General features: G+C 37.7%; 1 protein-coding gene across 4 annotated transcripts in view; it reads left to right on the top strand.

Moving 5' to 3' along the window:
• SEMA4G (semaphorin 4G) overlaps positions 1 to 21,183 on the top strand; it is a 109,223-nt gene that overhangs the window by 75,673 nt on the left and 12,367 nt on the right. For all 4 annotated transcript variants that reach the window (XM_007424932.4, XM_025164587.2, XM_015887515.3 and 1 more), the window contains 7 exons: positions 5,060 to 5,208; positions 9,182 to 9,244; positions 9,363 to 9,461; positions 17,664 to 17,757; positions 18,444 to 18,557; positions 18,865 to 19,031; positions 19,212 to 19,381. In XM_007424932.4, the coding sequence (XP_007424994.1) occupies positions 5,060 to 5,208; positions 9,182 to 9,244; positions 9,363 to 9,461; positions 17,664 to 17,757; positions 18,444 to 18,557; positions 18,865 to 19,031; positions 19,212 to 19,381 (856 nt within the window). The remainder of the gene's footprint in view (positions 1 to 5,059; positions 5,209 to 9,181; positions 9,245 to 9,362; positions 9,462 to 17,663; positions 17,758 to 18,443; positions 18,558 to 18,864; positions 19,032 to 19,211; positions 19,382 to 21,183) is intronic.

The following is a 21,183-nucleotide window of genomic DNA, read 5'->3' as shown; positions in this document are numbered from 1 at the left end:
GAAGAAAGGAGAGAGACCTCTCAAGATTAATAGTTGCTGCAGCATGGTTAACATTGATTTAGAATTCATAGCTTATCTTCAGAAGACAGAAAGAGTTCATTGGATCAATAGAAACTTCATAATAGCTGGCTTCACACTGTGCACTAATTAATAAACCATAGTTGAGTGAGTTTACATGTGTATGCTAAGCCATAAGCCATAGTTTGCATGCTGTTATTAGCTGAATTCACAGAGCAAGTTAAACAAACATTTAAAAAGTCATGTAGGTAGGAAAAAAGAAATCATATTAAAAGAATCAAGATCTACTAGAGATTGCCATCATTCTACTAGAAAAAAAAAACTGTGTTAATCTCTGTCCTTGGGCAAAGGTTGCTATGGTTACATGATACAACTGGAGGTGGAACAAAACTCACAAAACTGATTGCAATCAATTGGAGAAACTTAAAAATCAACTAAAAATATTGATCCCTGAATTGGTGACTTTAACTATTAAAGTAGATAACCAAAAAGATAAGGAAACCAAGTCAAACATGACTTCTGGAATTCTTTCCAAGTCCTTAATAACAGTTCACTCCAGGTCAGTGACTGGGAGGAGCTTAGAACAGGTAGACAACAACATTCTGAGTTATTGCCCAACGGGGAAATTTTTCAGGATTTTGTTTTTTTCTGAATTTAACCTATTTTTTGCTGGCTTCTCCCTTCACACCAAATCTCATCCTGTTCTGTTCAGTTCAGTTTAAAGATTCATTGTGCTAACTGATTGGTAGATGGAGAGATCCACCTTTTCACATAATTTCTCCCCGACACTTTATTTGGTAGGAAAGAATAAAAATGACCAATCAGTAAATTTTGACCCATGCAAAATTGGGATCATTGCACTGGGAACACCAATAGCAATGCAAGCTTTGATAGCTTATTGTTAAATAAAGCTTTGGTAAGAGACCAGCTTTATCAGATTCTCCCTCCAGAAAATGGAAAACAACCATGGCTTCTGCCCATCATTAGATATCAGCTCCTTCCCATTTTTAATAGTTTCTGTTCCATCTGGTCAAATAAGAAATATTATTAGAGCTACCATATTTAGGCTACAAAAATCTAGATGATTACTACATAGCAGCAAGGAGATATGGAAAACTCTTTGCTTCTACCTAGTGGCCATCTGTATTTTTGCAGCCACGTTGCAGTAGTCTAAATACTATTAACTTTATAGCAATTATTGGTTTTGCTTGTCTTTTTGGAACCATGTTCCTTTTTCCTTTTGGATTGTAAGGGTGTGAGCAGGTGATGCTTTTTTTAAATTGATTTTTATGAATGCTACTGGAAGACCCACTTTTTTTTAGCAAAGGGTGGTCTTCATAAATAAATAAGGTGTTTATTTAAATTAATGTTGTAAGCCAGGTCATGTCACTTTTAAAATTGGCCTCATGTTTCATGCTAAGCCAATGGTGTAGATGGTTTGAAGCATTGTCTTCGTTTTGAAGCTAGCCATCATGGATTAGTCAAATCATGGTTAACAATGGGTGAACCTGCTTACAAGTAAGTCTTACTAAGTTCTATAGAATTTACTCCCAATTAAGGATAAATAGAGTAGCTATTGAAGGTAGCAAAACTGCAACACTTCTGCAAGGGAATATCAAGCATTATGGGATTTGATTTTATCTGAGTAAAAACAAATCATTTCATGATAAAGTCTATGCATCATTATTTAAATCACATTTTCTCTTAATTTAGGATTTAGGAATTATATGTATTATTTCACATATTCTGTCTTTCTACTTGGAGTTCAAGGCAGCACACATATTGGTCTCCCCTATTATTATCCTCACAGCAATCCTATGAAGTAAGTTGTGCTGCAAAATAATAACCATTCCAAGCCACTAATTGGCCTCCATTCCTTTCTCATGTGTAATCATCCATTCAGATTTTTGAATCATTGTAGTGTTTTTCTTTAGAAATAGCAAAGCATATGAAAAGCTGTTTCATTTCTTTACACTGTAATCCTGTAACCATTTCCTGGCAGCAAGACAGATATGCGTAAGATTGCACTTTTAGTGATTGAGATGATCTAGGAAACAACATATTTATGGGCAGGCCAAAGTAACTCAAATATATTATCTGTGATCAACAGCCCATCCTGGATGGTGATGCTTTCCTTTCAAAGTCTTTAGGTGGTAAGCTTGTATTTGTTTACAGACATTTACCCAGCCTAGAACAAGTATTAATCCACAGCAGAAAACACCACAAGGGTACAGACATGGGACTCAAATCCTGTTCCAGACCTAGATGCCAACTCCTTCATCTCTTCTGGCAACTTTATCATCAAATCTAAGAACACTCCCACATCAGGGAATGTGCACTTGCTCTTCCTCCAGGATGATATATGTGGTCCTCTGTTGGCATTATCCCATGACACTTGACACTGGACAATTGGCCATACTCTGTATAAAAGAATCAGTGGCATAAATCTGGTATCAGAAATGGCAACATCCAAAGACCAATAAGAAAACTTCTCAGCTCCCCTGGATATGCTATCACTAATTGAGCAAAGGAATGAAAAAAGATCAATTTAATTATAAAACAGCTGATTTACAATTTATTAGAAAATTTAGCACCATTTCTTACACATTAAACAGCAACCTTTAGTCATGCAGTTAACCAGCTCATTAATGCAAAAATGTTTGTGTCACACCTAACTACCGTGTTGTTAATAGTCATTGTCTATTTTGTCTCTCACCTCTCCTTCCACCATTCCCCTTCCTTTCACTCCCCACCCCCAGCAGCTCTTGTGTAGGTATATCTGTGCCTGCCTGTCTATATCTGTAATACTGCTTTCTTAGGACTCTACTCAGTGCAGCTGATAAAGTGATCTGCAAAACCTTAAGGAGTAATAAATGTATTAATTGCTGTGATACCACAAGCCTTTTTGTTATTTTGATGCAAAGACTTAGATTAACCTGTCAATATCTCTTTGAAGCTTTGTATTTATTTACTTGAAGGTTTATAAGCTTTTTCCTTTCAATAACAGGGACATAAAGTGGAGAGGAATCATTTATAAGAGAAAACTTACAAAATCAATAAAACTGTTTAAAAAACATATGAACGGAAATGTTTGTGAGCGATAATTCTTGAGTCTGGTGAGTGTCTGTGTGAGATGAGTCATCAGAGCCCTTATTTGGTTGTGTTGAGCTGTTGGATACCTGCTGAGTGATTACAAGTTCTTGGAAAAGCTTATTCAGAGGACTGACTCCAATAGTACCTGCACTTTAAAACTCAGTAGTTGTTTGTGATGTCTTGGAGCTTTATATGATGCTTAAGATAATTGTTCAGAGTTGCATCAGGCAAAACATCAGGTCATTATGGCTGTCCAGAACACCAGCAGGGTGAAAGCCATCCGGATCTCAGGGGGGACCCCATTCCAGAGGGCAGGCACTGTGACAAAAAAGTTCTGCTCCTTGGGTCCTAGAATGATAGGATTGGAAGGGATCTTGGAGGTCTTCTAGTCCAACTTCTGCCCAAGGCAGAAGCCCTCATCCATCTCAGACAAATGATTGTCCAATCTTTTCTTGAAAACCTCCAGTGATGGAACACCCACAACTCTGGGAGGCAAGCTGTTCCACTGCTTAATAGTTCTCACTGTCAGGAAATTCCTCCTTATTTCCAGGTTGGATCTCCCTCTGACGAGCTTCCACCCATTGCTTCTTGTCCTACCCTCAGGTGGTATGGAGAATAAATTGACACCCTCTTCCCTGTGGCAGCCCTTTGAGTATTGGAAGACTGCTATCATGTCTCCCCTTGTTGAGCTAAACATACTGTCCTGATAATGACATTGTTTGAAGAAATCCTTTTGTTATCAATAAATCAATTTGATATGCAGATGCTAAGGGATGAGTGGAATAAAGAATTAGAGGTTTCTATATTGCCTAGACAATGGGAGAGTATCTTAACTTCTATACCAAGAGTGTCAATGGACCTTAAATTATGACTTATGCAACAAAAAATAATATTTAGAATTTATTGGACTCCACTACGTCTGTATAGAAAAGGATTGTCAAAAACAGTATTTTGTTGGAGATGTAATAAGGACAATGCCTCTTTAAGACATATGTTTTTACAGTGTCCTATACTTACTAAGTTTTGGGAGAAAGTACTGGACTATATAAATACAATTGTACGACAAAAGCTAAAATTTTCAGAGAATAATATCCTTTTGAAGTGTATACCTAGTACATTGAACTTGACAACTGGACAATGTAAATGGATTCTCTGTGCCCTTACTATGGCCAAAAGGCTGATATCGCAACATTGGAAAGATAAATGTATGGCCCCATTTAGTCAGTGGATTGAAGACCTTGCTACTTTTGAGCAGATGGCCTATAGACTTAGACTTTGTATGGACACGTATAATGAAATGTGGGAGTCATTTATACAAAATACACTGGGTTTAAATAAAAACAGGAAAGTCTCATAACTATATTAGAAATATATATGTACTTGAATAATGTTTGTATTAGATAAGCATATATAGAATTGGAACTGTGTACTATTATAATGATATATTAACTTTCTTTTGTTGTTGTATTTTTTCACTTTTAGGTTAAAGCACTTTTTTTTCCTCTTTTTTTTGTAATTAAAAAAATTAATAAAATATAATTAAAAAAAGAAGAAATCCAGGGTGCACCAATCTTGTCAGCTTGAATTTGACAGGTAGATACTATGGCAAATAAGCAGTCCCTCGAATAACTGGGCTCTGTGCTATGTTGGGATTTAGGTTAAGTCATAACCAGCACCTTGACTTGCACCTAGAAGTAAACTGGCAACTAATCTACATTTCTTAAGTCTATATCTAAAAATCTATTTGAAAAATATTATGCATATTTTGGATGGCATTTGAAAATCCAGGAAGGGTTTTATAAGAATTAATTTGTTTCCTCCATGATAATTCCTGCCTGGTTGGTTTACTTATAGTCTAGCAATATAATACTGAAGATATCAATAGCGCTTTAAGGTCTCAAATTTCTCTGTATTCTTGTTTATAGAAGTTCTTTCTTTTTCTCCCCAGCTTTGAAGCATGCAAGGCACTTTAGCAGCCATGCCCAGAATTACACCACCCTCCTGCTGGAAGAGGAGAAGGGAATTCTATATGTGGGAGCCAGAGGGGCAATCTTCTCCTTAAGTTCCAGCGACATTACTGATGACTCCTATCAGATAGTAAGTGTTGTTTTATCCAGTTGCCATGCCTGCTGTCTTTCCTTGGTAAATGCACATTGTGTGTGTGTTTTTAAAATATTTTTTATTAAAGATTTTCACATAAATAAAAGATAAACATGAAATTATATAGAGTGAAATTAAAAAGGAAAGAAAGATAAAAGAAGTAGAAAATACAGTGTAGACAGGAAAAATAAAAGAAAAGATATATAAACAAACCTTTTCTGAACTTCTTTATAGCAGTTACAAATATATTCATTATATCGCCTCCCTCTTTAAAGTTACAACATGGTTCTCTACTTCCCATATACAACCCTTTTTAATCAGCAAATCCATAAATCACCATTTTCTTTTTTTTCCATTTTCAGCAAAAAAGTCCATAAGAGGTTTCCAGTTTTTTTTATAAAAGTACTTGTCTTATCCCTGATCACTTTCTCAAGTTCTGCCATCTTCACGGTCCACTCTTCCACTGTAGATATTTCATTATTTTTCCATCTTTGTGCATATGACAGTCCCGCTGCAGTTACCATACACAAAATCAGTCTTCCATAAGTCTTGATTTCATCTGAATATTGGTCTTTAAAATTCTTTGTATCATTATATGTATTTGTATCCAATATTTTTTTGCTTTTTTGCAAGTCCACCATACATGGTAAAATGTCCCTTCATTTTTTTCACATTTCCAGCATTGCTTAGAAGTACCTTCATACATCTTTGATAATTTCTCTGGAATCATATACCAATGGTACATCGTTTTATAAAAGTTCTCTCTTAAATTGTAACAAAATGTGAATTTCAGCCCTTTTATCTACATTCTCTCCCATTGGTCCATCTTTTTGTTATAATGAAAGTTCTTAGCCCATTTTATCATGCATTCTTTAACTTCTTCTTCTTCTGTTTCAAATCTCAGCAAAAGTATATACATTTTAGCAATAACATGTCCATCATTTGTACATAATTCAATTTCAAATTCCGTCTTACGTTGTTCAATACCAATTACCCTTTAATCTATATTAAATCTCTCTCTTAATTGTGCATATGAAAACCATTGAAAACTAAATCCCTGTGGAATCAGATGTTCTCTAGACTTTATCTTAAGTTCTCCGTTTTCCTGTACTAACAAATCTTGATATATTAACTATTCATCTTTGCCCGTTGTTTCTTTTCTATAAAATGCTTCTTGTGCTGAAACAATACTGTAAGGGTATTTTCAGGCACAGCCTGGGATTATATGTGTTTCATATTGTTAATATGGCATTCCTAACATAATGATTTTTTTCATACCACAAAAAAACATGCCACCCAAACCTCAGGTTGTATTCTTTTAATTCTAACATTTTCTTATTTCTCAACAGCACCCACTCTTTCATTCAAACCAAAAAACAGGCTGCAAAGTACAGTTTAAAATCAGGCAGGCCTAATCTTCCTCTTTCCTTTGCATCTTGAAGAATTTTATATTTAACCCTTGGTTTCTTCCCCTGCCTTATGAATCTAGATATATCTTTCTGCCATTGCTTAAAAGGTGTGTCATTAGTCAAAACAGGTATTGTTTGAAATAGCAACATCATTCTAGGTAGTATATTCATTTTTACCACAGAAATTCTCCCAAAGAGTGATAATTGCAACTTCTCCCATCTTAACAAATCTTTCTTAATTTCATTACATACTTTAACGTAATTATTTTGAAATAACATACAATTCATATTAGAGATAGTAATACCCAGATATTTTACTTTTTTCTCAATCTGAAAGCCAGTTTTTACCATCAATTCTTTTTGATCTTCCATTGTTATATTTTTATTAACATCTTTGTTTTTTATTGTTAATTTTAAATCCAGCTAACACATCCAATTCCTTTAATTTTTCCATTAATATCTCTATTCCTTCCATAGGATTTTCCAAAATTAAAACCAAATCATCTGCAAATGCCCTTAATTTGTATACTTCTTTTTTAACCTTCACCTCAGCGATTCTCTCATCTTGTCTTATGTCTTCAAGAGCTAGAATGAATACCAGTGGAGAAAGTGGGCATCCTTGCCTTGTTCCTTTCTGTATCTCACAGAGCTTTGTCAGTTCCCCATTAACTATAATTTGTGCTTTTTGTAAAGTATATATCGATTTTACCCATTTAATAACATTTTCTCCAAAGTTCATCTATTCCAGGATTTTAAAACAAAAAAGTCCCGTTCAAATTGTCAAATGCTTTTTTCACATCAAGGAAAATCAACATGGCTTGTTTTATGCTACTCCAAGTATTCTGCTACTCCAGGTATTCTAATATGTCAAGATTACCTCTGATATTGTCCCTTAATTGTCTTTTAGGTAAAAAGCCACACTGATCTTCATGAATAAAATCTTGCAAGACATTTTTCATCCTTTCAGCTAGAACATTGTAAATATCATATAATCATTATTCAGTAAAGATATTGGTCAATAATTTTTCGGTAAAATCAAGTCTTGACCTTCTTTAGGAATTAATGCTATATTTGCATCTGTCTAGCTGTCTGGTATCTTTGGTAAATGCATATCATTAAGGGATCTGTACAGAAAATTTCAAGGAGGAATGGATACAGCTGTGGACTCAGCTCTATTTAGTTCATCAGGTGTTCTTCAAACAGCCTCAAGAGCAATGTATACACGGCACAAGTTCGTACTTCAGAAGGGCTGAGTATTTTATTTTGTTAGATTTTCTTCAGCTCTTTATTGCCTAAAATATTTTTACTCTCAATTTAAATTTGAAATCTGCTTTGATAAGGAGATATGACTGATTGAGGGTTGGCCAATCAGTCCTGTGCAATTCAGTTTTTGCTCTAACTAGGAACAGATTCTTTTCTTCTCCCTCTAAATTCAGGTTACAGCAGAAAGATACATATGGAAAAAAGATGGAGAGAATGCTCTTTCCTAGTGGATTGGTTAGATTAGATTAGTTCCTTTTTATTATTTTATGTAGAGTTGCTTGGGTTGATATTTTCATATGTATTATTTAAGGATAGAGCTTATACATTATTGCACCCTTTATCTTTTCTGAATTGTTATATATATTGTTGTCTGTTTTATATGTAGTGAAACATTTTAGGCCCGGTGTTTTGAAAAGTGGCATAGAAATAGATAACTGAGATGCAATGTTCTGTATCTCCACATAGCCTTTATTATGTTAGAATATAGTCACTCAAAGGCTGTTTTCACAAGGAGATAGACATTGGGGGTAAATTTGAGATTTCTTTTATCCTGTTTATTTACCAAGGGAGGAGAAGAGCTGAGATCTTATTTATATGTTTTATTTTATTTTTAAACCACTTACCATTACTGGAAATTTCAAGCAGTTTATAGTAAACAAAATATAAAATGCAAATATAGATTAAAACAGTATAAAAAGTTTTGTGTACAGTTTAAAATATAAGGAAAAAAAGGAAAGCAAGAATGAAGCATTTATGCCCAGAAGGCTGTCAAGAGCCACCCAAGTGATGTAGTTGAAGTATAGCATGAATTTCAGGGAGAGAGCATTGTAAACAGTGCAATCACCTGGAAAGCCAGACTGTACATTGTGGCTTAGCATGATGATCAGGGTCAAAATGGCTGGGGGTCATTAGTGCAGAAATAATATATTTGCACTCTTATTTGGGCCCCTTGTGTTTACCCCGCCCCCTGCTCTCTATTTATTCAGAATGAGAAAGCAACTCTTGAAGGGGTAAAACCCTCTCTAATATCCATAAAAACTATTTTTCCACAGTATGTAGCAGCAGCCTAAAACTCTCATTTCAGTCAAGGACCTTTCAAAATAAATGGGCTACAAAACTCTCTAGTGCCTTCCCTGCTTTGTTTTTAGATAAATTCACTTATTCTGAACAAAGCTAAACATGAACTCTGAAGGGGTTTTGTGAGCTTCATGGGGTTTGCTTTTTAATGTCATAATTAACCCGTTTCCTGTGCTGGGATGGCTGAAAGAATAACGAACTCGTTTTCTGTTACTTTGCAGCTAGATTGGGAAGCATCTCCTGAGAAGCAAGCAGAATGCCTGAAGAAAGGCAAAAACAACAAGGTAGGTGCATTGCCTCTGCCTCTTTCTGGGTATCTGACTAGCTTGTTTGAACCTTTAACAAACAAGAAAATGGTACAAGAAGTCCTATGAAAATTATGTTCTTGCTTCCTCTTTGTAGACAGAGTGTTACAATCATGTCAAGCTTTTGCAGAGACTAAATTCAACCCATCTGTATGCCTGTGGCACATATGCCTTCCATCCACTCTGCACATACATTGTAAGTAAAAGTGGGGGGTGGGGGGGATTTTCACCACTGCCTTGGGCTTTCATTTTACTTATCTGCAGTGAAATGAGGGTGATAGGGAGTCCATAATTAAATGATTCTCTCCCACAAGTTTGAAGGAATTATTATCAACTGGTTTCTGACATTCCCAGTCATTATTCTGATCAACAGCCTTTTCATATGGAACTGGTAGTATGTAATAAATCAGTCTCCAATCCTGGCTCTTCCATTGCTAATTCCTGCCAAGGTGGAATGGAACGGTCTGGAGGAAGAGAATCTATTTCTGTAGCTTGCCATGACAAAGGCAGATCTTGCCAATTTTTTTCCCTCACTGTTCTTTGTTGATTTTCAGGAAGCGGTTGAGCCTAGACTGATGCTCTGAACAGCACTCCTTTAATTTTGTTCCTATAAAACAACATTCCCCAAACTCAAGCTTTCCATGTGTTAAACTATAACTGCAGTAATTCCCAGCCAGTTGTCCATGAAAGTCACCAAGTTGGTGAAGACTAACATAACCTTATTTTCCATAAAGAACACAGGAAAATGAAAGCACAAATATGCCTTTATTAAGTCACTGTACATTCATATTTACATTGATTTCATTAATGTTGGAATGCATCATGTTATTTGGAGTCAAGGAAAAAAATATTGGGGTGGAATCTGGGAGACTGTGGTTCAGATCCTCACTCCACTGTGAAGCTGATCTTGGGCAAATCATATTATTCCAGCCTAACCTATCTCACAGTGTTATTAAATATATCATAAATAGTATATTCTTGGATTTTTGGAGGAACAACAGGGATCAACATCTGTGATTTTAGATATATACTTACTAGTAGTCAGATAAATAAAGGAGTTTTTCTTGGTAGGAAAAATGATTCAATAGCTCTTTTATGTAATGGGGGAGCAGAGTTGGGATGAAGGCCTGTTCAGCTGCTTCTTGTTTATGTTTGATCCATTGTTCTTCAAGCTGGTACATCTGCTGCAGATAAATGGTACATTCTCTACATTGAAACTCCAGTGGGCTATAGCTGGGGAAATACATTTTCTCCCAGCTCTCTCTAATTAGTGGACCAGTTACAGTAGGTCATATTATATGATGTCACTAGTGATAGGATTTCTTGTTTTTATTGTTGGAACATCTCTACTATTGGTAGATTGTATTTAATTTCACATTCCATCACTCAAAGGAAAAGAATATCAACCCTTGCTTTTTCAAGGATCATTTAACCCCAGTTATGTTTATTTAGCTATTATATCTATGTTAATGACACACAAATACCTATGTATTCAATGTATAGATTCAAAATTTTATTCTTTACTTTAATCTTTTAATTAATCTGATTGCTTTATTGTGAAATTAAAAAGGAATGCATTCTGACTTCTAAAAAATAGAAAAGAAATCAAATGCTTTTCTAAATGCAAAGCTTTAGGAGACCTTGAGGAGACCTATAGGGTCAGGCTTAGACAAATCTCCTTGGATACTGCACTTCAAAGAACAAGAAAGGTTGTTGATAAAGAATTGATAAAGCTTTGTTACACTCCCTCTGCCTCTCTTTTTACTACCAGTGTGAGAAGTGTATTTAATAGATACTGTCAAATTGATCTCAGTGGATCCCACAGAAAGGAGGTGTTCTTTTAGTCACAGTCCAAGATGCTGAGTTGAGATGCAAAATTCTATGAATGACAAGCAGCCCTGTATCCCCCCCCCTTTTTAAATTCATAACCTAATTTATGATTTGCCCCATTGCTGTGGAGAGCTTTTTTTGGGGGGGGGGGAATATGGGGATATCAGAAGCCAGGTTCCGGGAGCAGATTTGGAAGAGAAAGATGAACTATAATTCCTTAAAACTGAGATGAATTTCATCCTTTTCAGTCTTTAGTCTTTAATACTGATCAATAAAAACTGTTTTAGAGGATAATCCTACAGGGGTGAGAGGTGATCCAGTCTTTGTAATGTCTTCTCTCCACAAGAACCCTTGTAAAATCTCTATGTAACTGGTGGACTTGAGTGCTTCAAGATATGGTGGTATATATGTTTGTGTTTAATTTTTCTTGGTGAAATATAGCAAACCAAAAGTAATACAACAGTGATAGAACAATACAATATCTAATAGTGATTAAAATAAACTAAAACATAAAGGGAAGAGAAGAAAGAAAATAATCCATATCATCTTCGTATAAAACTAGTATAAATCTGGACCCCCATAAGCTGCATGATATAGTTGACACAATTGTCAAAAGATGTCAGAAGATAAGTTCCTTTTTGAAAAATAAAAGCTCTTGTTAGTTAGAATGGCATCGTTTGAGAAACAAAAACGACAGAACAATTGCTTCAATGTCAAAGTAATTACATTTAGGATGAAAGTTCTTCCTGTTGCTTGAACATTGCATTTAAGCTTTGAAGCATATACTTCAACATTTGCTGGACAGAGATCTATGGTATAATCATTTCATTTGGTATATTCTCCGGAGAGCATTATCTTCTCTTTGAATCCATGTTTTGCCTTTGGCAGTCTCTTCTGTTTTTTTTTCCCAGGGTCTTGCTACATTTCTCCATGTTATGCTTTCATTTTTCCTTTATCTTCCTTAAACTCTTTCTTTGTATTCTTTAGGTATATCCTTGCACTGAAATTCAGTCATTTGAATTATCCCAGCCCCAGTTCAATCTCTGGAGTCCCTGGGGTTCTCTGAGCTTGGTTCTTCTCTTGCAAATGCTTCATTACTCAGCTAGGTAACAACTTCAGTTCAATATGTGAAAGATGCTACAATTGCAGCCTTTCAGTAGTTTCTTCAAGATATCTAGATGCTGTGAAGCTTTCCTGAGATCTCTTTATTCCTACCCTTCACTTCCTTTCTAGGCCTTTGGACACTTCCTGCACTGATCTCACTCTTAAATCCATGAAGCAGGGCTGAAATGTGCCTCAGTGCAGGACATATTTTACACAAGATTCTTCTTTTTTGTCTCCTTTATTCTTCCATTCACATGTAGTATGATGCTTCTATAAATCAGTTGGTTGGATCACATGTTGTCCTTGTGGAACTGGAACAATTGCGTTCTTCTGCTTTTATTAGCCACTTGCATCTATTTGTACTGTCTTGTCTCTTGCTGTACTAGATGCTTCTTTTTTGTTTTGTTTAGTTCCATGCATTGTGTCAGTTCCATACATGTATCTTTTAAGCTGTTCCCTATAAATAAAGGGGACCTCCACACCACTAGCATTTTTATTCTTCCAGAGAATTGTATTGCCTTCATAGACAGTCTTGGAATAATCGACATTGTCGTGGAATTTTGCCAAAGACAGGAGCACAATGTTGAGAAGAACCATGTTTATTGCAATGATCATTGGGTGCCTGCTTTCAAGAAAAAGGGACCCTGAGCAATAGAAAAGGATAGAATTTACACACTTTTGAGGTTGAGAGGTGGGAAATCTGAGGAATCTGATTAGAGGATAGGTTTGGATAGGTGTTAAATGGGGGATAAATGAGATAAGAACCACAAACCCTTAAGCAGACAGGTAATGGCCCTCCCATTGTTTCAGTATGATAGAGTTAAGAGGGCTATTTTTGGCAGCAGAACATAGTCACTCTTAGGTCATGCAATGGCTTGGAGCTGATCCTGTTTTGCATGAACAAAGAATGGCAGAAGGAAGTGGAGAAAAGAAATTGCAGGAGTGGTGGTGGGGGGAGGGCAGAAAGAGAGGCAAGGGGGAGGGAGGAGTAAAGAGTTTGCTGCAGGAGAGGCAAGGGGAAGGGGGGAGAGTTTCCAGCTTTACTTTATTATTTTTCCATGACAACATCATTCTACAGCTGTTCCAAGAAATCAAGCTCAGTCCATCCACGTCTCACTGTCTTGCTGTTGGCATTGGGGAAAAAAATTGCAATGGACACTTTAATTGCTTAATAAAGTATCGTAAAGCCTGGTGTGAGGGACCAGGGTCTCCATCTGCTTAGTTGGCTTATCTGTGATGTGGTGGGAAGGGAAGGGAAGGGAAGGGAAGGGAAGGGAAGGGAAGGGAAGGGAAGGGAAGGGAAGGGAAGGGAAGGGGAAAGACCAGGACAGGAGTCAGGAGTGGGCATTAGCAGGAGTTCTCTCCAACAGGAAAGCTGCCTGCCCACAAGCCCTGCAGAACTAAAGCATTTCAGATTGCAAAATGGAAGTTGTGCAGTTTAGGATTGTGGGCAGCCAAGACAGAAGAAAGTGTGGGAACAAAATTGATATGGATGATAGCATGGGACCTTACTGACTTTTTGCAAACTATTAAAAACTTGGTTGTTCTCTCAAACCTTGGGATAGGATGGTGGTCAAGTCCCTCTGGTTTTTGGTTTTATGATTATTATTTATTTAAATTTATTGGCCGCACAACTCCAATGGAAAATTCGTGTTATTGAGTTGGTCTTCCAGTTAGCTGTATTCTTTTTTGATATACTGTATACTGTTTTATTTTAATTGTAAGCTGCCTAGAGTTGTTGTATAAAGTTCTCTGCATCTTTCTATGTCTTTTACATCAAGCAGATCCTCCATGGATCGGAATACCCTCCAATCCATTAGTCTCCTGCTGAAAAAAATGTGGCTTGGAAAACAGCCCAGTATTCACCAATGAATTATGGATTTATTGAACAGCAAGAAAAGGAATTTCTGCTACTGTTGGCTTATTTTCCTACAATCTTGTTTGCTTCAGAACATATTTGTCTCACCTTTTATAATATATTTTTAAAAAATTAAACAAGGCATGGTGAGGACTGAAGAAACAAAGGTGATATAGATTATACCCAGCTATAGAACAGTAACAGCACAGATTTTTTTAAAAATCAGTACTACAACTTAAAACAGAGAAAAGAGTTTAAAAAAATTAAAAGATGGGGAATGGAATCCTGAAAACATCATTAAATTAGGACTGATTTTTTTAAAACAAGGGTGCACAATGTTTTCTGTCCAAGGCCTAAATTTGATCTCATTTAATGTATATGATCTTAATTAAAATTAAAGATAGGTAATATGATTATTCTCAATCATATATTTAATAGTTTTCTCATGTGTCATATTAAAAATTACAGTTTGGTAAAAACATTTGGAAGCCTCTGAAGAGTACAGTACATCCAAAGCTTTAGCTTAGGCACTCTGCTTTAAACAATTACAAGAAATAGCTGCACCATCCCAAGTCACCCCTGAAACAGACTTCATAATGAACTTCCAACAAGTCAGAAGTGAGGAGACCAGACAAGCCTTCTAGGAAAGATTCTTCTTGAGCCTGATAGATTTGCCAAAAAGTGCCATTTGCTTCTCTTAGGACTCAGCTGAGACTCTGTGCTCTGCATCCTTATGGTCAGGACCTTTCATTTGCTGAGATGGGATTAGCTGTGCTCTCAGGCAGTTCTTTGGGCTTCATCTTAATCAGCTCACTGAAATCTCTGACAATCAGAACCTTGTTTAAGAAAGGATGTACTTCAAAATAATTGAAGGACGTGGCTTCCAAATCCCTAAAAGGATTTGGACCTCATTGCTGTCTCACTTTGTGCAATAGGAAGCTAAACTCCAAAGAAAGAGCTGGGCCTCTTTTCAATATTGCTGCGAAGGAGCAAATATTGTCTGGGAGGAGGTGATAGTGCTTGAGATACATTGAACTTGGGGTGTTTAGGGATGGTCTAAGATAGTTACAAAAGTTCAGAAGAATAAAAATGTTACTAGGAAGTTGGAATAAAGCTAAGACTCTTTCCTGTTGGTGCTTACATTTCAGAGTAAATATTATTTTCTCATGGATGCCGGTTGGATTGAGAATGAGAGAAACACAAATAAAAGAAAATGGTTATTTTTCCAGATCTTTTAGTGTTTGTGCTTATATTTGTTTTTATTTTCCAGAAATGTCTGGAAATGTTTCTACTAGTAACTGTTATACTCTAAACTGTTACTTTACACCTAGAGGGGACAGTCTTTTTGGACCGGAGAGCTGCCCTTGGTCTCCAAGTTGCAGTTGAAAGCACAATCCCCAAAGTTGGCAGGGCAGGATTAAGAAATGGCTAGGACCAGGACATAAACTAAATGTAAATTAAGTACAAGTAGTATGATTTCCCCATGTATTTAATTATGTTCCCCTTTGTTTCTCTCTCTCTCTCACTCCCCCCCCCCCCCACAAACCATGTGAAATTTTGGAGGGGGTTAGAAGCAACATATGTGATCCTGGGTCTTCAAGTTGTGTTTTTCTGCTTTACAGTGTTTTGTTTTAAAATGGTAGTTGATCAGTCCAAAAAAGAATGTCATTAAATAGTTTTGTATAAAATATGTTAAGACAAGTAGGTCAAGATAAAGTAGTAAATCTGCCACAATGTAAGATTTGGATAAATTCAAACTTTTGTATGGGCATTTGGTGCTCTGCATCAGAGCTCCAGTCACTTCCAGTCCACGTGCACTGAGTGCTCCTCCTCAGGCCAAGTAGCTAATGCTAATTAGCTAATGCTAAATGCTAATTGAGGCCAACCATCTGGTTCACAAGGAGGGCATTACTGCTTTTGCTCAAAACCAGCACGGTGGTTCTAAACTCCTGGAGTAAGAAACATCTCTCATTTTGTTCAATTTCCAATTATACTTGCATGATTGACTCAACTGGCATTATTAGAAGTTACTTTTAAAAACAATTTTGGTATTGGGGTTGGGAAGGAGAGAGGAATTAAAGAGCAGGTCCGCAACTTGAGGGTCCTCCTGGAATCATGGCTCTGCTGGGTAAATGGGTGGAGGTCAGTTGCATCCTTACGTGGGACAGGAGGCTTACCACCTGATTAGACTACTGTAAGGTACCCTACATGGGGCTACCCTTAAAAAACATCTGAAAGCTTTGGTTGGTTCAAAATGCAGTGTCCTGGATGCTCATGGGTACTTACCAGTAAGCACATATTAAACCTGTTCTGCGGCCCTGGACTGGCTCTCCATTATTTTCTGGTTGCAATTTAAAGTCTGTTTTTAATCAATAAAGCTCTTCACGTCTTGGCACCAGGCCACTTGCAGGACTGCAGCTCCCCACTAGAGTTGGACCAAGGCTTGGAAGCATTGTTTTGCTGCAATGGGATCAGCCCCCTGGAATAGCCTCCCATTGGAGGCTCAGTTGTTCCCAACATTACCTGCCTTCTGGAACAAGCTGAGAGCAAGCTATTCCAGAGGGCTTTTGGTTCTGACCTGTTACATGATTCCGGGATTTTTTAAGTCGTTACAATTTCCTTCTTTCTGGTGTTTTTATGTTTTTGTTATTGTGAGCTGCTGAGTGTCCTTTTGTGATTGTGATAGGATATACATTTGATAAATAAATAAATGTGTGAGAAACTGGAGGTGTAAGTATCTGCATCTTAGGAAAAAAAAACCCAAAATTGATGGAATTAGAAAAAGGTATTTATTGACCAGTAGAAACTACACACTGGATTCACCTCTTATGCCAAACCAAAATCATGCAAACTTTTTGCAACCAAGTGGCATCCTGGTGAACTGGGGGGCGGGGCACACTCCAAAAGGTAGGGGTAGAACCAGATCTAAACTAAGCTTTTGTTTAATTGACATTTAATTAAAATTAAATATAATCAATAGGATTACATTCTGATCATGTAAAACATACTTTCTCATTGTGTCACATTCAATATTATAATGTGAAACAAATTTTATTATTGATTGATTGATTTCTCACATTGATATATTGCCACAATCCAAACTGTTGAAGGTCATTCACTTGGGTGAAGCTGTACCCAAGCTTTTGGGAGAGGAGTACATACAGCCCAGGGACCCCAGGTACTGCAGTTCTGTGCTAAATCATAGTTTACTGTTACAATTATTTGCACTAACCAAACTGCCACTGAGCAGCACGTGTTCTGCAGAGAGAGAACTATTCTCAGTTCTGGGAAATGCTGATCTTTGTAGTCTACCAGAAAAATAATGAGCTAGCCATATTGGTCCCCTTGTTCTGATTAACTGGAAGTATGGGTACTGTAAATGGGCAGTGGGTATGTGGAAGAGTGGGAGTCCTTGTCCCAAAAGGCACCCAGCAGCTTTCTGGGGGAGTGAGCATACAGCTGACTTGAAAGAATTCCTTCCTGTCTCTACCTTGCTCCTAGAACATTTGGTATTTGCTTCCATGGTGGGAGAGTGGAGCTCCAAGATCATCAGGGAAGAGTTCTCTGTCTTAAGAGTGACTTGCGTCTTCTGTTCATCTTCTGCAGGATACCAATAAATTCACGTTACCCTCTCACTTTGAGGAAGGGAAAGAAAAATGCCCTTATGATCCTGCCCATGGCTATACAGGCCTCATTGTGGGTATGTAGTTCCCTTCTCCACAACCCTTTTCTATGCTGCAACTTTGCTTGGATTCAGAGTGGGCAGAGTGAGAAATTCCTCTCCGAAGTGTGGGGGCGGGGGGCGTTTGTGTGGAACTTCAAAGGAAGGCATCACCAGCGATCACTACCTGAGGGTCTAGTGCATCTCTGTCCCCGGCGCTTAGTTTTCCTATTCTGGGTGCCAAAGCAGCTGTGGTGTCTTCTGTTATCAGAAACCAAAGCCCAGCCATACATGCAGTGCTCACCCCAGGCAGGGATGGAGGCATAAACAAAAAACCCCTTTGGTGAGGGTGATTGAAACCCCTTTTTTTCTTTGTTCCCATCCAGTTTTGTCATTTTTACCATCTTTATTCTTTCTGTTGTTGGCTCTTTGTTGTTTCCTTGTTTTTAAATGTTTTAAGAATTTGTAACCGCCCAGAGTCTCTGGAAGGCGGGCAGCTTATTTATTTATTTAAGAAATTTCATGAGTGGGTAACGCTCTGGCTGTCTCTTGAAAAATCCTTCTGTGTCTAACCATGTTAAAATCGCTATGCCCCTGGCACACCTCAATGACTGTAACAGACCTAGAGGAGGTAGAGGAGAGTTTATTAAAAAAGGTCGATCACTTAGTGAGCAAATCTATTGGGATTTATTTTCCTTACTGCTTTTGCTGCATTTATTTCCCAGATGGCAGTTTATATACAGCAACACGCTATGAATTCCGCAGCCTACCAGACATCCGACGCAGCCGGCACCAGCGGGCTCTGAGGACTGAGGAATCCCCCTTGCACTGGTTGAATGGTGGGTCCTACAGCCACAGCTCAGCTCTCTCGTTCCTCACCCTCCTAGACAGGAAAGACAATCCTGCATTTACCTACATTAGCCTTCGTATGTCTGGAATCATAGCTTAGTTCCATTCCCCAAAACTGACAGCCGGCCATTTGAGTTGGCTTCTGGAAAACTCTGAATTCAAGGTGTGAACCGAAAGCCCCTCCCTCACTTGCTTGAGAGACTCCAGGCTTTTGATGGTTGACCCATCCTGTGCAAGCAGCATCTTCCTTAGACACTTTTCCTTGCTAACCTTTTTCCTTCTCTTGGGTATATGCAGATGCAGAGTTTGTGGCTTCTGTGTTGGTCAGGGAGAGCATGAGGAACTCCATGGGGGACGATGACAAAATCTACTATTTCTTCACTGAACGTGCTGGAGAGGAGAGCACATCGATATTTGAGAAGACCCAGCTGCCCAGAGTAGCTCGAGTGGCTCGAGTGTGTAAGGTAAAGAAAATGGTCTGTTGTAAATATACATTTGCACTAGTGAAGGCATTTGGAGGGTTGGTTCAAGCTACTATGCAAATGAAGTAGAGGCTATGGACGCCTCTGGTCATCCCCTTAATTTGATCAAGCGCATGCAAGCTGAGTAAGGGATTTGTTTAACCTAGCTCTCTTCTGTTCCAGAATGATCTTGGCGGCAAAAAGATTCTTCAGAGAAAATGGACATCCTTCATGAAAGCAAGGCTGGTCTGCTACATCCCTTACTATGAAGTACTGAAAGATGTTGACAGTCTGGATGGTGGTAACTGGACGAGCACTGTCTTCTATGCAACATTCAGCTTATCAGCCCAATGGTGAGCCAAGCATTTTTACACCAACGATTTAGTATAAATTTGGGCACAGGTGGTTTTTAAGGTTAGGAGCACATTTGGAATTTTGATAGCATGGGATAGGCAGAATAATGCTATTGTGGTTCATAAAATGTCTGCCATTTTTGGCCATGGCTTTTTATCAAAAGGCAAGAGAATCTCCCAAGACCCTCTTTACAATTGTTAATTGGTAATTTGTCTCATATCCTCATAACCATCCTGTTTTCCCTTCCTTTTTTTCCCCCCAGCCTCATCCCAATTTAAACCCTACATTGCTTCAGCCACTCCATATATCTGTTGAAAGGACCTGTGGTTCACAGAAGCTTATGCCTTTTAATAAGTTTGTTAGTCTGAAAAGGTACCATCCAGTGGACCTTTATGAGGCACAAAGGCAAAGTTGGAAATAAATGTGTTTTGCTTTGAAGTGTGTCAGTTTTTGACATATTCATTTGTAATTAAAACATTATGTTAGATAGTCAGTGGAAGAGGGAAGCTGTTAGACACCAAAGGAGGTATGTGAGGGCAAAACAGTGCTCACATGTGCTATATTGTTGCCTCTGAGGTAACTGTACAGGAAAGGTGTGTTGGAATGTGTCATAAATGACACTTTGCATGATGTGACCCATCAACTTTACCAGAAGGCAAGGAGAGTGCTAGGAATGCTTAGGGAACAAGGCAGAAACTAGGCAGGCAGTGTCATGGGCCTGTGAGTATTGGATGCAATTCTAATCTGCCTGCTGTATTGGAGAATTTGCATCCTGACCCATGTAGCAAATAATGTGGAGAAGTCCTAGAGCAAGAAAGGTTCATCATATATGTCTGGATGTTCTAGAAAATATTTGCACAAACTGGTACAAATTAGTTCAATCTGAGTTCCAAGCCAACAGACTCAACCCACTTTTGAAAGGATTCTAGAGACCTTCATAACATAGTCTATATATGTTCTACTATTTAACCTCATTAAAGCACTGAGAAAATCATCTGATGTTGATAGGGGAAAAAAAGATTGGTAATTATGTTCCTGATCTCTTCAGGAGCCCTTGAGCTAACTCCTCTTATCTTCAGATACTTCTTGAACTTTTTTTTTTAAGTACTGATGCAGCAGGTCACTCTTCTTCTCCTAGCACTAGTCACCCTAGGCATCTTATATTGGCTAAGACAGGCAGATTTTTAAATTGTACTTGACCCTCATTCCACCAAACAGTAGTGGGTGGATAGATGGAACACAAGAGACTCTTGGTTGTGATTGCCGGTACAGTCATCTGTCCTTATAAATGCTTTGGCACCTGTAATTGGTGCAGCAACCAGCCAGAGTTCCTGTGGCCATTTTATGAAAGTTCTCCGGGTGACTATCTGTGATGTAGATTAATACTATGCAGAAGGTGGTAGTGATAGGAAAAAGAATCACCCCAATATTTTGGCAAAATCACTTTGGCCTAACTGGGAACAAAGACTGTGCAATTTGCCATATGGACTGTAACTACAACCATCGTTTCATGGGGGGGTTTTTTCCTTCAGAATTTCTGGACTGAGCCCAGGCCAGCTTTTTGCATTTTTCTCTTAATGATAGTGTGAATTTTTACAAGTTCTCCTCAGTTAATTAACACCTTTGTGCTTTTGTAATATTTGTCAGCTTTGAAGTCTGCATTTATAGCAAATACCACCCAGAGAGCTACATCCCCATTGTGAAGGGACTGCATACCAAATATATTTATTAATAATTAGCACTTGCCATTGATCTCAAAGGAGCATTTGGAATGCACAAGATATTTTATGTGTAATCTTTC

Source organism: Python bivittatus, unplaced genomic scaffold (genome assembly GCF_059951505.1).
Source record: "Python bivittatus isolate LINGU-HERP-01145 unplaced genomic scaffold, Pbiv_v1 ctg000980_np1212, whole genome shotgun sequence".
NCBI lineage: Eukaryota > Metazoa > Chordata > Lepidosauria > Squamata > Pythonidae > Python > Python bivittatus.
The sequence above is the reverse complement of the archived record's forward strand: the minus strand, read 5'-3'. Positions and strand labels throughout refer to the sequence as shown.